We start from the raw sequence: 16,842 nt of genomic DNA on the forward strand, positions 1-16,842 counted from the left end.
CCTTGCGCGGAGGTTCATCTGACGGGTCATGAGAATCCTCGGAAGAGGAAGAAATTCCCAGTGGGGAAACCTGAGGCGTTGGATCTCTGGGTCCAGGAGCAAGAGAGTTGGAAGAGACGTCAGCAGGCACTGTAGTGGGAGGAGCTGATGGAGCTGACCGTTGACCAGGCACTGGGGCTAGTACACTCCTCATCACTTCGAAGGCTCCTCTATCAGGCAGGCCAAAGGGCTCCCGCTCCGAAGAACTAGGAACCCCGGGCCGCACCGACAGACGGCTCCGAAGCCGATGTTGGGGCCGAGCTCACCAGCGCCGACGCTCCGAGAGGGAGAACGGGGTCGGACAAAGGTCCGATGCCACTCGCCCCCTCGGAGCCGGCGAGAGAGTTCAGGCACCCGGAACCCTCCAATGAAGGCACCATGGAGGAGATCGGAGCAGAGGACGATGGAGCCGAATGGGGAGGTATCGGCTCCGATGCCGCAACGGTCACGGCTCCGAGGAGCTCCGGCTCCGAACTCTGGTGGAGAGTCGAAGGAGGAATAGTAGGTGGAGCTGATATAGCCGCTGTCTGATGAGACGGGCTGTGAAGCATTTGAGCCAGTGCCTGAGACTTTAAAAGTCTACTGATCACTCTCTCAAGGTCATGGTCGGAAAGCCTGGACGACCGAGAAGAACAGCTCCGATGGCTCCGCTCTGAGAGCAAGGGTAACCTCGGAGCCGAATGGATGGATTCCAACGATGGGGATCTGGACCTCTTTCGAGTAGAGGGTATCGAGATGGGTGGAGCCGATGGAGCCGTAGACGCGTTGGCTCCAGCTGGAGCCGACTGTGAAAGTTGAGTCTCAGAGGTATCGGCTCCAAGTGGAGCCGATGCAAGAAGCTGCGATGCCGACGCATCAGCTCCAGCCGGAGCTGATGGAGTGGCAGATGGTGAGCCACCAGCCGAAGGCTTAGAACTCGGAGCCGACTGTTTGGTTGGCTTCGAGGGCTTCCCCGGCAAGGACTTAGCCGGGGAACCCTCGGGCTTCAACAAGCCCCTTAAGATTAGTTTATTCCTGTGCTCCTGCAGGACTCTTGGACTGAACGCATGGCACACAGAACAAGAGTCCTGCAGGTGCAGGGGTCCCAGGCAGTAAACGCAAGAAGTGTGACAGTCTGTCAGAGACATCTTCTGACAGCACGAGTCACACTTCTTGAAGTCTGAGACCTTTGTATCCTTCGACATAATGCTGTCGAAGTAAAGAATTTAAACAACACACACACACACAAAATCCAAACAGACAGGGATACAGAGGTACACACACAGACCACACCCACAGCACAGAATCCCTGTGAGAAGACTAGGAAAAGAGAAGGGCCTAAGGCCTAACCTAGCGGAAGGGAAGAATAATTGGGATAAGGGGACAAAAAATAGCACTAACTGGGAAAAATTTTTTGGTTTAACCATTAGACTAAGTTATACTATGAAAAAAGGGGTGGGAAGGCTAAGTAGAAGAGAGCGATTTTGAAACAAAATCTAACACTCACCAGGAGCCGGTAAAAAAGCACCTCGCTAGCGAAAGCGGCAAACGAGATCTGGGGAGTTGCCGCCTAGCATCATGGGATATAGGGTTGCCTTGAGCTGGTAAAATTAGCTCTCGAGCTTTAGTAGTGGCCGAGTCGGAGCCGAGGTTCGGCTCCGAACCCATCCAGCAAGAATGAAGGCGAGATTGACAACTTAACATCTGTTATTTTACTGTTAGCCTGATTGCCTCTGGTTTGGTACCTGTAAAGGGATAGCTTTGAAAGGGCAACTCCTACTGTTCACAGAAATGGGAGGTAGAAAACCTTGTTTTGCAGCTGCCACCACATTACTCTTATCTTCCAATATCTTGAAAATACATCCTGCAAATATTTACCTTGTCCAAAAACAGCTCCTCCTTAACATTTTCCAGTAGTGCCTGCACCCTGTGATAGGCTTGGGACCAGAGCCTTGAACCAGTGGAATCCACAATGGACACTATTCTACAGCATCATAGCCACAACTGACCACATTTCTGCATACAGGTCCCACATTTGCTTTAAGACATTGCCCATGTACTTCGTCATATGCATTTAGCAATGGCCTTAAATGCCATTATATGATGTATACAACTTCCTAACAAATCTTTCCAGGACATTACTTTGCCTGTTGGTAGGGAGTATGATGGGTCCTGGAACAGACTTGAAGCATTTAAAGGCATCTAGGGAAATGAATGTGAAGCCTGCCAATGGGTTTCTGTGAAGACATTGGCAGGTCTACTAAACTCTAGGAAACTGGTTCAAGTTTGCTAAAAAAAAATACCAAAAGGCATCTTCAAACTTTTCAAACACTTCAGTAACTGACATGGGTTTTGGTTTCACCAGGACAATGAGATCCCAACATCTCTTTTCTGGTATCAGACACCTCCATCATCTGCCTTCATGAGAAGTGTTCTCTTTTTCCAGTGAAGACTTTACTGAAAGACACCTTCAGGTCAATGAATTTGAAGAGAATGTCTTTTCATTTGACTTGCTTATGAAGTTCTCTGCCTTATTCTAAAAGGAGGGCTCTTAACCAGACATATGAGCAGAATCCTTTTTGTGAATCACTTCCGAGACAGGATCATACAGGTTAAAAAAATCTTCTCCTAAGCTTTGCCTGGCAGTTTCAAATCCCTTAGTAAGTTTTGACTGGTAATTTCTCTTCACTTCTCTGACCTACTTGGCCTGTGTTCTGGTGGTGCTAAAGGGTAATTAAGGTCTTCTCCTGAGGCAGGTCTACACACTGAAGTCAAAGATCCACCATTCTGACAAAAACATACCCGTGTACCCTTCCCTTACTGTAGTCAGCCTTGCAGGATGTGTTAGAGGCTGCCTGTGCATCTGCCTTCAAAAGGGTCAGGCACAGGCAGAAGTGTAACACACTATTACAAGGGACTGGATAATTGCCTCAGTAGGTGAAATGCCCTCTGACACATGGAATGCCATTAGGGTTATCTTTTTCCCCGATGGCATCCTTTTAAGGATTCACTCTTCCTCTTCATCTTTATCACAGTGAATTTTTCTGTCAGCCTTCTTGGGGGATGGGGATGGGGATTAGAACTGGACCTCGTCCTGAAGACAAAGAATGCTCAGATTACTGCATCATGGATTCCAATGTCTTCTGTGTCAACCACACTGTAAATGTGGGTCTATTTCTTTAGGCTTTTCTCATAAAACACACAATTTTGGCAATGTTAACACAAAATGGAACAGAGTGTTATTCTTATAGGAATTTGCCTGCACTCACAACGACTCTCCATTGGCCTACATGTGGCATACTCAGGAAACTAGAGTTTTTCCTACCAAAGCCAAGAAGAAAATCCAGCATTAACCCAAATGAAAAGCATAAAATGTCTTCTTTGGAACACTTCACAACAGGAGGTCTGGAGTTGATTGCTGAAATGAGCCACTGGGTTCTTGCATGTCTGCAGCGATGAAGTAAAGATGCTGCAAACCAATGTTCTCTTATCTGATGCAGACTTGCACCACAGTGCATGGGGAGGAGGGTTCTGTCTGTGTCCCTACACGTGCAGTCTGAGAGTCTGGCCAGTTAGACTGACATCAGCCTGCCACTGATCCCTGGATTCAGGGACATCAGGAAAGCTACAGCAACAGTGATCCATACAGGAACTTGGTCAACTTATTTGTAAACATTCCTACATGACTAAATAAGGACAGATGTCTCATTTGAGAAAGTAATACTGCCAGTTTTTTCTTCACATTTTTAGACAAAGATGAACATTTTTAGCAAGCTTTCTAGTTGGTTACCTAAAAGGTCTTCTGCTTGTAAACATTCATTACTGCACATATGAAGGAAGCAAATTCACACACTTAGCAAGAGCAGACCACATTTACTCCAAGTCTACTGTACTTCATGACTTACTGATAACACTCAAGTAGCACAGGAATAACTTGTGACTGCTGAAAGACTTCTCATCCAAGCGAAAAGCAAAATGAACTACAACTTTTGAAGAAAAGTTGTTAACATAAAGAGTACAATCCAAAGGCTCCAATCCCCACCAAACCAGCTACAGGAAAGAACAGGTGCTTAACTTCCCCTCTTCAAGGCTATGCATTGGTAATTGCATCTAGCTGAATGATTTACAAGTTTTTCCGGCTGAATTACACAGCCTTGAAAAATCACAAAAAAGGAGACTGCTTAGTTTCATACCTTCTTCCTCCTCCTCTTCATCTTCATCATCATCTTCGTCTTCTTCATCAGAACTGAAAGTTCCATCTGGCAGGCTGTAGGCACGAATTACTTGCTGTGAAGAGAACATTTACACTCTTAATAAACAGGAAATTTGTACAAAAATTATGCAGATGTTCCTCTGTACATCTAACAAGCAAGGTCACAAATCTTTGACTAGGCTTCTCATACTTCATTCATTAAAAGCACTACTCTTGCTTCACAATAACTATCTGTAATATAAAATGATTTAACTAAAACTCTCAATTCCAGACTTTTGTAGATATCATTACTCTTCAGCTTTCCTAATTTAGTTAGGTTCTAAAGACTCTACAACCTTATGAGATGCACACATTGAAAAATGCAATCACAGTTGGATGCATGTGCTGTGTTTAGTGAAGCTGGCTGCCTGCTCGTGTAGTTTTTTTTTTTTTTAATGCAAAATTATAAAATAGTTTGACACAGTTTTTGGTATACCAAAGACTGAAGGTGAAAGAAAAAGGACTGTGTAGTGAAACCAGATAATTCTGAAGAAGTTAGATGGGAGCCATAACTGGGTAGCCAAGATGCTTTGTGACCAGTGTTCAGAGATCTGGAAAAAAAGTGCTAAGCTTACATGTTGCAGAAGTCAAAACAGTTTGGAAGTTATTAAGGACTGAACTGCCTGCAGTATATACAAAGCATTTGTAAATGGCTGCAATGGGGAAAGATTTTTTACAACACAAACCAATAGCCAAAGAGCTTGTTAAACAACACGTGTGTGACAGGTGAAATACAGCAGCTGAGATGGTTAAAAAAAAATAAATAAATAAAAATAAAAGCAAATTAAACAGCAAACTACCATGGAGGATACAGCAAGAAAATGTGTTCAGTGTTCTGGTGGTTTAAGAGAGAGATGGGTTTAATGGAATATGTGAAAATCAGGATGGTCGAGAAGACTAGGCTTGTAAAAAAGATTAATTGGTGCTAGCATTTATGAAACATTTTTCATTGCTACCCTCAGTGAAATATGGGAAACTTAGACAGATGACAACTGGCATATCACAAAAAGAAACGGGAACTATGCAAGCGTGGCAACTGGGTATGAAGTTATCAGTGGCTGGGTGTGACCTTTATTTGTTGAACATGAACAATCTGAGGTGACTTTAAAACACCTGCGATCTGTGGAGACAAAAATATGTAAGCATAATTTGTCATTCCCTGCCATGCTGATGGTACTCTTTAGAATGCTACAGTGCCAGCTGGATGAAAAAGTTGGAAAATGAAAAATATGGCACAGATACTAGCTCAATTATAGACAGAACAAAAGGAAAGGGACTGAGAATGGGTGATAGTGATGTTATTGCAGAAACGGAGGACAAAAGAGAAGATCAATCTGATTCAAATAATAAAAACAGCTCTAAGTGCACAAGCCCTAGAATAAGAAGGCTGTATAGATTTGATAGTGCCACCTCACTGCATGGACTAGGTAATAACAGGGATATGTACATTAAAGCTCAAATACTTGACAAGTTTACTTGTTAAACTAATGTGAAAAAAATTCACTTTAATCCATATGCTGGAAAGTGATTACAGATGAAAAACCAATGAAAAGTATAAGGGATTTCAATTGCATATACTTGCTGTTATTGATATGCATTTGTCAGAAGACAAATATTTTCATGTTAAGTATGAGCTACAGGACTACAACAAATTATATCAAAACAGATTATGCAAACACTTCTATTTATTAGTTGTTGAAATTATCACCCAAGACTGAATACTGTTGTACATGACTAAGGAATAATCTCGAGAACATTTTTGAGTTCATATGGTGAAGTATTGACTATATAATACTAGGATCAAACAATATGAGGTGCCCCACTTTCTACTAAGATGCAAAACTGCAGTGAGTAGATATTTGCATCCAATACCTTTTGAAGTTGATATCTTGCTATTCAAATGTAAACTATTGCAAAATATTAATCTTATTATCAGCAACTATGTTATCTCAAGTTGTATCTGTATTACTATATTTAGGAAAGATGTCTACTATTATAGATAGGAAAAATCTGAAAGTATGAGAATATTCCATTAAATCAAGACAATCCCAAAAATTTATACTTGTAGAATTGAATGTTTACTTTATACAGACACCTAGCTGTTGAGATCCCATCACTTAAGACAGTTTGAATACTGACATATATAGTAAAGGACGACCCGTATGAAAATTTTAACCAAGTTTAAACTAGAATATGGTAAAAAATACAACTGTAGATGTTACAGTAGAAACACTGCTGCAGTAACAGATTTTGGGATTCCTGCATGCAGAAGCCAACAGCTGGCCCAACTTCCAGTGGTTCCCTTCACCCACCTGGCTTTGGCTGACTTACTCCCACTTGGACATCAGGACAATGGTGATATATGAGGAGTGTGTCGGTGATGCCAACTTCTGATCTCTCTTGCCCTGGCTGGAAAAGCAACTTGTCCTAGACCCCGGGGCACAAGTGGGCCTAGAGGACTTATCCCCAGGGACAACTATTCATCCATGAGGTCCTAATCTACCTATATAGGTTACAGACAGGATCAGAGGAAGGATGAAGCTAGTGAGGAAATGAGAGGCAATGTGGGGAAAATAAGGAGATACTATATACCACACTCCAACCCTGGGGTGTTCAAGCAGGATTAGATGGAACTGGTGGGGAAGAACAGTTACAGAAACAAGGAAAGTACTTAAATATCTACAATAATGGTAATTTCCTAACTCGGCCATACTACGTTCATCATAATATTCACTGCTGTAGTCATAATTTCTGAGAAGACACCCACAGCATAATGATCAACAGGTGGATGACCCTTAATGGGCTACTAAGACAGTAGAAAAATACAACTAAGACAGTAGACCCTGGAGAACAGCCAAGGCAAAACTTGCTCTTGCTGCAGAAATAAGATGCAATGTGCAACATAGAAAGTTTTCTAGCAGATGTTGCAGCCACTAAAAACAGAGTTCCAAGAGATGTACATAGGAGAACTGAAGTAGCTGATATCAGGATTAGCTTCTCTAATACACAGTTGTGGTTCTATGGTGGAGGAATTCCCCCTTTCAGTAGTCTGAGAAACCGTACCCAACTTCAGGAACTGCTTGACAGCAATAAAGAGGGCCACAAAGGCAGGTAGTCCGAAACAGACAAAATACAATTTTCAAATGAGGCATAATGAAGTCGAGAACCACAGACACTCTAGCTGTAGTGAGGCTGTGGTCTCTAGCAAAGTGAGAAGAACTTTTTCCACTTTGCCACGTATGACTTCTGTTTGGTTTCCTAGCCTCTCACATTATATGCAGCACATTCTCAAACTGTGACTGCATGTAATGAGTGGTTGCTCATCTATGCCATCAACCTTAAAGTTCCGAGGTTGGTTGTAGTAAGGATCCTTTCGTCTACGGCAAAAAGTCCACTCACTGAGGTAAATCTATTGGTACTACTTTTGTTAAACTTTGTAGAAGAGTGAGAGGACCAGAGTAGTCTGAGTAAAACGGGTCTGTAAGAAACATTCTGGACTCTGCTTAATCTTCAACAATACCAAAAAAAGCACAGGAAAACAGCCAATACTATGAAATGGTGAAGGTATCTACTTCCTAGGCCCTTGGAGCTGCTATCCTACAGTAAATCTTTCCAAGTTTCCTGTTCTCCAGGTAAGCAAAAAGGTATACATCTGGCACAACTCAATTATCAGATGTTGTCAGATCCAGTAACAAATCGTTAACATCTATCCAAAATATTTTCCTGTGATGGGATGAAAAAATGGCCTGAGGGTCAGGCCTGACTCATGGGCAACTTCCCAAACTTGCACTTCCAGACTGAACAGCATGTTAAGAGTGGGTGGCCCCTGCTTGTTGCTGTACCACATCACTGTGCTGTTGTCTGTGAGGATGTGCAGGGTAATCGAAGTTCACAGTGTCCAGATGCTGTTCATGCTGTTGTCCCACAAAAGCCCCCTATGCGATATCTGAGGAGTCTGGTGAGGGTCTGGGTCTCCTGCACAAGTTTTGTAAAGTACCGCTACTGGAACTGGTGTACTAGAAGTTTCCACCATCAGAATGCATTATGCCCAGAATCCTGAGGAACTGTCTTGCTGGGAAAGAGATCTTCTCAAACGTGATCAGGAGGAACCTGGACAAGGAAAGGACCCTGTCTTTAGGCAGGAAGGATTTCCAATGCTCTGTGTTCAGGACTGTCTCAAGAAATAATACTCTCTTTGCAGGGGTCAGGTTAGACTTAGTGAAGTTGGGGGAAGATATCTAACTGCTTGAAACATGCCAAATTTAAATGAGAGGCCCTGTGACTCTCTTCCAAGAAGTCTGCCTGGATCAGTCAGTTATCCAGGTAAGCATAAATATGCAAACAGCCTAGGTCCTTTAAAAATTAGTCACTGAAGCTATGTGTTCAAGGATCTTGGGTGCAGTGGACAAGCCAAAAGCCAAGGAGGGGAACTTGTAATTGGCCTTCCCTGCTTTGTATCTTAGAATCCTTTTTTGCACTTTTGCAATGAGTTTGTGGTAATAGGCATCCTTTACAGCCAAGGTGGCCATAAAGGCTTGAGGGAGTAGAAGAGGCAGAAGGTTCTGTAGAGCAAGTATGTTAACTTTGAAAGGGGAATCAAGTTTCCAGGTACCTTCCTTTCTTGGCACCAGAAACAATCCTAAGTAAAATCCACTGCCCTACTCCCCACTAGCATTTTTTTCGTGTGGCACCCTGTCACAGCTGTCCTCAGTAACTGTAGATATAAACAAACTTGCTCTCTTGGAACACATGTAATACTAAAAACTTCTGGTCTGTTTATGCACTGGGGAAGAGCGGCCATGATATTTTAGGGGTAACTCCTGCTGAGTTCTGGGGTCCGGGGGAAGAAAAGAAAAATACTTGAATGACTGCATACTCTTTCCATTTTCCTCCAGTCTCATGAAATAAAATTCACATTCGAGGGCCCAAAGAGAAGGTTCTGGTCTACGGGGCAAGAAAGTACTTTGACTAGTAGGGACAGTGCCCTCTGCCAGGAATGTCTCAATCACTGACTCTGTCACTGCTGTCCATATGATATACCCAGCACATCACAACCGCAGTTGGAGTGCCTGGCCACCTGGGAAGACAGACTGTGTAAGTCACGCCTCTCCTACTTCAAGTCCTCCTTCGTCCAGGAGGGATCGCAAAACTCTGCATGTGCATCTGGCAGTTCAAAGCCCAGAAATCCAGACTTGGTAGCTAAGTAAGGTTTCTTTCCAAAATGTTTGTGAATGCTACTCTCCTTGTCACTGGAAGTGGGGTTAATGGACACAGACAGAGATGGTACCTTGAAGTCAGGGAGATACCATTGCTGGACCAGCCAAAGAGTTCCTTAGAAGGAACTTGTGGGAATTCTTGACAATGTAAAACAAGCTAAGTCTACTTGGATCAGGTGGAATGGAGTTCTGATCCAAGAAAACACTGATGAATGCATTCAGATGGACATCTAGGACTAGAGAAACAACAAATGATTTAGGCTTTGATGGCCCATGAATGTTCTAAAGCTCTGCTGGATCTCAATACCTCCTTGATATCCCATTTGAATATTTTCTATATCCTTTTTAGGGTGTCTCCAATGAAGAGATTTTCAGTTCGTGAAGCAGACGGCAGAGTATCCTCTGTGTCTGATAAATAGAAACAGAGGCAAAATATCTAGCCACGCATGCCAACTGATCCAGCAGGTTCAAACTTTTCTTAGCTTAGGAATTTCCAGTGCTGGGTACCTGGTGTTTAGAAAGACAGAGCAGTTCCGAGCCGGCTGGAAAATTCTTTGGATGAGGCCAGAGCAGGGGAAGAGGATTCACTCTGCCTAGGCTGAGATAAGCTAGCAGAAACCAGTTTCAGCATTCACATTTTGGGCTTTGGTTTATCAGCATTGGGGAACCTAGAAACCTTCGCTAATAGGCAGACAGTGAGAACCTCGATTCAGTCTCCAGGCACTTCCTCATAGGACAGGCTAGGATGCAATGCCCCTTTAGTACGGGTTGAGGGGGTTTGCTGTGTTATTTTTCTTTTAGGTGGATGGATCCATGTGGGGGTAGGTGAGCAATAGCCAAGGTTATTGATTTTAAACTAGAATTAACCTTCTCTGCAGGGGAAACCAGTGAAACCTTGTCATGTTACAATGTGTACATCTGAGGTTCTCCTAAGAGCAGAAAGTGATATTTTATATTACACACTGCAATAGTACTGGAACTAGGAGGAAACCCATCTACTTCTGTTCAAACTCATTTGGAACTGTACTATTAAGGGAGTCTTTCAATCCAAATAGAGTTGACAGAAATCTGGCTCTGTAACACAAAGGGATGGAGCCCTGATTGTGACAATCTGGTTACAATCAGCAGCTCTAGCAGTGGAGAAGCCTGGCAAAGAAAAAAAGAGCAGTTAATGAGAGTAGCCTGTTTAATTCTTCCAGGGGATGGTGGTGGTGGTTGTGTGTTCTGTTGGCCACACAGGGCAATGTCATTTTCCTGGTGGACACCAGGAAACCACAAATCATGCTGCAAGGTGGAAGGGAAGGACCGAAGGGAATGTTCCTTGCATAAGTGATGAGGCATCCTCCTCAATCAGCCCACTGCATACATCATGGCAAAATGCCAGACCAAGGACAAGAACAAGAAAAAACTTTCAAACTACCCCTGATGACTGCCACAGTGATTTCCATCAGTTTTTTTACTTGCCCTGTGAAGGAAAATAGTTGTGTAAAATTTTACCATAACCATAAATGTCCCTTTCTATATGCTGCCGTACTCATTACATTAGGAAGTCCCCCTCCGGCTGACTCATACAACCAGACAGTATACAAAAGTCTACATGCTACTGCGAGGTATGTGCTATGCCACACATCATCCAGTGTGTGTCGGCCATAAAAAGACATCGGATATACATGGACATCAGCACGCACCAACCTCAGAACAGAATACCATCACGTACCAGCCTGAGCCTAGGTGAAAACCATATCACCAGGAAAAAAATCAGGCAAGCATCAGGAAGATGGTAAGAGGGGAAGCAATACTGCAGCATACAGAAGAGAGGACATCTATGGTTAAGGTAAGATTTTACACAACTATTCTATGTACTTCTATTCATATGCTGCAGTATTCATCACATTAGGGAGAATGCCAAAGCTCATGCTTGGAAAAGACTGGAGAAGAACCAGAGGCTTTTTCAACAAATCCATGTAGAATCACTCTGGCAAAACCAGCCCTGGAGATGACATCAAGCTTGTAATGTTTAGTGAAGGTATGAACAGAGGACCAGGTAGCTGCCTCCAGACAAAGTGTCTAAGCCTTTAAAGAAAGCTCTAGAGGAGGAGACTGCTCTAGTGGAGTGTGCCCTCACTGGAGAAGAAAATCTCTTACAATTAGTTAAACAACAGGAAGAGATATCTTTAGAAATCCTGGTAGAAATAGTTTGTTTGGAAACTGGCTGACCCAGGGCCCTTGGGTGGTAGGACACACAGGTGTTCAAATTTATGGATAAGTTTGGGTTTGTAAGGATAGAATCTGATTTGCCTGTGCACATACAAAGTGTGCAGAATTCTATGACTAGGAGACTGAGGGGAAGGAAAAAAAGGTGGGAAGGTTAATAGACTGATCAAGGAATAATTAATTTACCACTCTGGGCATAAAAGAAGGGTTGGTACCCAAGCATACCCAGTCTCTATGAAAGAATGTGAAGGGGGAACTGGACATCAGAGCTTGCAACTCAGAAACCCTTCTGGCAGAGGTAATGGCCACTAGCAAAACTGTTTTCCATGTGCAGTGTTGCAGGGAAGAGGAGCCTGCTGGCTCAAAAGGAGACAACGTAAGCATTTCTAACACAAACTTGAGATACCGGGTCTACATCAGCTTAGCGAAAGCTGATAACTTCGAACGCTAGTTGATCGACCAGAAAAGGTCGAACAACAAAAATAGCAAAGACACAGAACAGCGATTTTTCCCCCCAGGGAAAAAAAATAACTGTTCCGCCAAAAAAACACAATATAAAATGTGTGGCTTCGCCCCCCACACCCCCCTACTTAACTATAACAACTCCGAGATTGCACCATAGTGGAGGAAATGACAAGCCCCCAACAACGGCCCAGCGATTTTTTTCCCCTGGGGGAAAAAAAAATCACTGTTCCGTGTCTTCGCTATTTTGGTTGTTCGACCTTTAGAGGTCGATCAACTAGCGTTTGATGTTATCAGCTTTTGATAAGCAGATATAGACCCGAGATACCAGGGAGGAGGGATTGGTTTCCGTGGTGGTCTTGTATAAAGGACACCTTTAAGGAACAGTTTAACCTCTAACCTAGAGGCTAAAGGCAGGGACATAGGTAGACCAGCCGAACTGGCTGTAAGGTGAGCCTTCACAGAGGAATAGGACAGCCTACCCTTCATCAATTCACACAGACAGGACAAAGCCACCGGGACATCTACTGACAGTGGCTGTAGATATTTCTTGCGACACCAGATAGAAAATCTTTTCCATCTGGAAACACAGGATTTCCTACTAGTGGGTTTTCTGGCCTCCTGCAGAACTTTAAACACATCCTCTAAAAATAGGTGTCTAAAGGGAATTAAAATTCTATCACCCACACAGCCAAGTTCAGGGTTGACAGCTGTGGATGCATTAGGGTTTCCTTGTCCTGTGTGAGTAGATCCACCATGTGGGGTAACTTGTGATGACTGCCGCTGGCTAAGTACAGGAGAAGGGGGAACCAGTCCTGCCTTGGTCAAAAGAGAGTCACCAACATGTTTTTTGTCTGATCCTCATCAACCACTGAATTTTCCTCATGTGTAACTTGGTCAAAGGAAGCATGGGGATGGTAGATACCGTGGATCTCAGGTGAGTAGGAAGTCCCTGGCTGTCAGAGATTGAAAGGGTAAGATGCTCCGGAAGTAGGAAGTGAGGAACAGCACCTTTTTTGTGGGTAAGTGAGGCTAACATTTTGTTTGTCTGGATCCTGCAGCCCAGGAAAATGTTGTCTTGAGGAGGAGTCAGAGAGGACGTCTGGTAGTTTATAGTGAAGCCTAGAATCTCCAGAAGGGAAATAGTGAAGGAAACATTTTCCCAAAGAAGGCCTGGGGACTGGATTTGATACGGAGATCATTGAGGTAAGGGAATATCTGAATTCTCTCTATTCTGCAGTATGCTATGACAGGAGCCAAGCATTTTGTGAAGACCCTTGGTGCCATAGAACAACCAAAGGGCAAAGCACAAAAAACTGAAAATGCAAGGATGCAACAGAAAAACGTAAAAATTTCTTAACTGAGGGTTAATGGGGATGTGAAGACAAGTATTTTTAAGTCTAAAGGCACCATGAATGCCTGGGGAAGAATGAGGGGGAGAAGACATGGCAAAGTCAGCATTTGGAAGGAGGGGACTTTTAGAAAGGTGTTTAAATGGGAAAGGTCCAGGATGGGTTTCCAGGGGCCATCCTTCCTGGGGACCAAAAACATCCTGGAGTAGAAACCTTTCCCTTTTTGGGAGGAGCACACCTCTTGAATCGTCCCATGAGAAAGAGATATGAAATGACCTAAGGGAAGAAAATCAATTGATCCTTTGGTGGTTGTGGGATGTTCCCAAAACATGAAATATCCTCTCTGAATGATGCAGAGGACCCAGAGTCCTGGGTGATCAAGTTCCAAGCAGCAAGAGAGAGGGAGAGACAGGGGAGTGGATGGCCCTGGAAGCAGGCAGTCACAGACTACCAGGCTTAGGTTGGGACTGAAATGACTGTTTTGGAGCTGGAGTGGATAGGGCAGATTTGGAAGAAGCTGGTTTCCTAGGTCCTCTTTTACTTTAAGAGGACGACAGCAGGACAGGCTTTCTGACAAAGGCGGTCTTTGCTGGGCAGTTCCTTTGGAACCTGGGAACTGCAGAAACAAGGATATACTTAAGTTCCTGTAGCTCCTTACCTTTTTCCTGTAATGATTTGAACAGGTCTGCCACAGAGCTACTAAATAAGGATTTATTGTCTAAAGGGGCGTCCATCAATTTGACCTAGAAGTCATTAGGCAAATGCTGTAGCCTGAGCCAAGAGTATCTTCTCAGGACCAACCCAGAGACCGCTGCCCTAGCTGAGGCATCACAGCAGCATTGTAACTGCACTTGATGGACTGCCTAGTAACCTGGGCAGAGGAGTCGAGGATAGCTGCCAAATTTGCCTTGGTTGAAGAATCCGGGAGGTGTTTCCCTGCATCTGAAAGGACAGCCAGGGAGTACTTGGCCATGTGGGTCTGGTAATTAATTGCCTGGAAGACCAGAGTGGCAGAGGTGTAAACCTTTACCCCAGTCTCTCCATAACCTTGCTCTCTATCAGATTTCAATAGAGAGGTGGATGGCAGCAATTTGAAGGCCTTCTCCGATGAAACTGAAATGTTAGGTGGGTCAGCAGATGGAGCTTTGAAAAGGAAAGTACAGTTGTTTACACCTACCATAAATGTAGATGTTCGAGTGTATTCACTGTTGCAGTCATTACATTTGGGTTATCTGCTTGCAGGTATCCCTCAGTCGGCCAGATTAACAAAGTCTTGGGTCCCGTGTCAGTTGCTGTCCCTGCTTCCATGACGTCAGGTCGTCAGGGGTATAAAACATGCAGCCGACGCCCATTACATCAGTTTTTCTTGCCCCAGATGTCAGAAGCCCCCCAATGAGAAGCAATTAAATATAAAACTACAATGATATACCTCCAACAAAAAAGCAACAGAAGTTAGGGGGCTGGAGGGAAGGTAACCAGGACTGCAACAGTGAATACACTTGAACGTCTACATTTATGGTAAGTGTACACAACTGTACTATGTTCATGTTTCACTGTCGCAGTCATTACATTTGGGTAGATTCCCAAAGCTATGGTTGGGAGGAGGAATTTAGATAGCATTATGACCAGCTATAAGGCCCTGCAAGACTGCAGTGGCAAAGCCAGCCCTGGATTTAGAGAAAATTGGCAAATGATAATGCTTGGTGAAAGTATATACAGAACTCCATGTAGCAGCTTCTAGGATGTCCCTGGTAGGGACGCCTCTGAGAAAGGCTGTAGAGGTAGATGCAGCCCTGGTGGAGTGAGGTCTGATCCCCTGGGGGATAGGTTTTCCATGGTGTTTATAGCAGAAATGAATGCAATGGCCTATCCATTTAGAAATGGTTTGCTTTGAAATAGCCTTCCCTTCTGCCCTTGCAGCAAATGTCACTGGCAGGTGTTCAGATTTCCTTTGAGGTTTAGTCCTGTCCAAGTAGAATCTAAGTTGTCTGTGCACATCTAAGGAATGCAGTATCCGTTCCCCTTTGTTCTGTGGATTGGGAAAGAAGGTTGGCAAATGAATGGACTGATTAATAGCCACACTGGATACCACACCTTGGGCATGAAGGATGGATTGGTTCTGAGGGACACCCTGTCCGCATGAAAGATGATGAAAGACTCCACTTCCATAAGGGCCTGTAATTCAGATACCCTTCCAGCTGAAGTGATTGCTAAAAGAAAAGCTGTTTTCCAAGAAAGAAATTTTAAGTCTGCATTAGCAGCTGGCTCGAAAGGAGGGTAGCGTGAGCTTCTCCACAACAAAGTTAAGTTCCCAGCCTGGGGTTGAAGCTCTCCTGGGTGGTCTCAAATGTTTGGCCCCTTTGAGGAACTGCTTGAGCAGTGGATGAGAGAAGAGGGGAGGGTTCTGTGTTATAATGAGCTGAAATGGCAGAGGCATGGATTTTAATGGAGGAAAAAGACAAGACCTTGAGAAGCATTTCAGTCAAGTATTGTAAAATCTGAGGTAAATTGGGTGCAGTTGTGCTCATCCCTTGAGATTGGTTCCAGGCACAGAATCTTTTCCATTTTTCAGCATAAGAGTTTGGGCCTCCTTGCCTCTAAAATATCCATCACAGGTTTACTGAGGGATGGTAAAGGAGAGATTATGTAATTAGCCAGGCTGCAAGGTTCAGTGTTAGAAGCGGAGGGTGCAGAATCCGGTTCTCCTGCTGAGACAACAGTGAAGGAGTCTGAGGCAGGTGCCATAGGGGTAACCATGACACACTGCACAGGAGGGGGTACCAGTGTTGGCGTGGCCAGTCCAGTGCAATTAAAATCATACTAGGTTTGTCCTGCTTGATTTTTAGTAGTACTTTGGAGAACAGAGGCAGAGGGGGGAAAGCATAAATAAATAGGTTTTTCCAGCTGAAGGACAGAGCATCCACTTTCCAGGCTTGTTTGTGGGGAGTCCTTGTGCAAAATTTGTCCAATTGGTAGTTCTGGGGAGAGGGAAACAAGTCTATATCTGGGCTCCCTCATTTGCTTGTCAACATGTTGAAAATCCTTGGCTCCAGTTCCCACTCATGTGGGTCCATGAGGTTTCTGCTTAGTCCATCTGCCAGTGTATTTAATTTTCCTGGCAGGAATTGAGCTTGTAGGTGCACTTGGGAGCTCAAGGCTGTGTCCCACAATGCCATGGCTAGTCTGGAGAGGGGGTAAAAATGTGTACCCCCTGCTTGTTTATGTACCACATAACAGTGGTGTTGTCCGTCTTTACCATTAGTTGTCCTGGAAGAATGTGGTCATTGAAGGCTGTCAGAGCATTCTTTACAGCTAACATTTCTTTTGA

The 16,842-nt window shown here is 44.0% G+C and overlaps 1 protein-coding gene across 1 annotated transcript in view; it reads right to left on the reverse strand.

Annotated features, from left to right (window-relative positions):
- EIF3D (eukaryotic translation initiation factor 3 subunit D) overlaps positions 1-16,842 on the reverse strand; it is a 1,307,751-nt gene that overhangs the window by 47,249 nt on the left and 1,243,660 nt on the right. The window contains 1 exon segment of the mRNA XM_044070941.1: positions 4,167-4,305. Within this exon segment, the coding sequence (XP_043926876.1) occupies positions 4,167-4,305 (139 nt within the window).

Source organism: Protopterus annectens, chromosome 1.part0 (assembly GCF_019279795.1).
Source record: "Protopterus annectens isolate FY-2018-M chromosome 1.part0, PAN1.0, whole genome shotgun sequence".
Classification (NCBI taxonomy): domain Eukaryota; kingdom Metazoa; phylum Chordata; order Ceratodontiformes; family Protopteridae; genus Protopterus; species Protopterus annectens.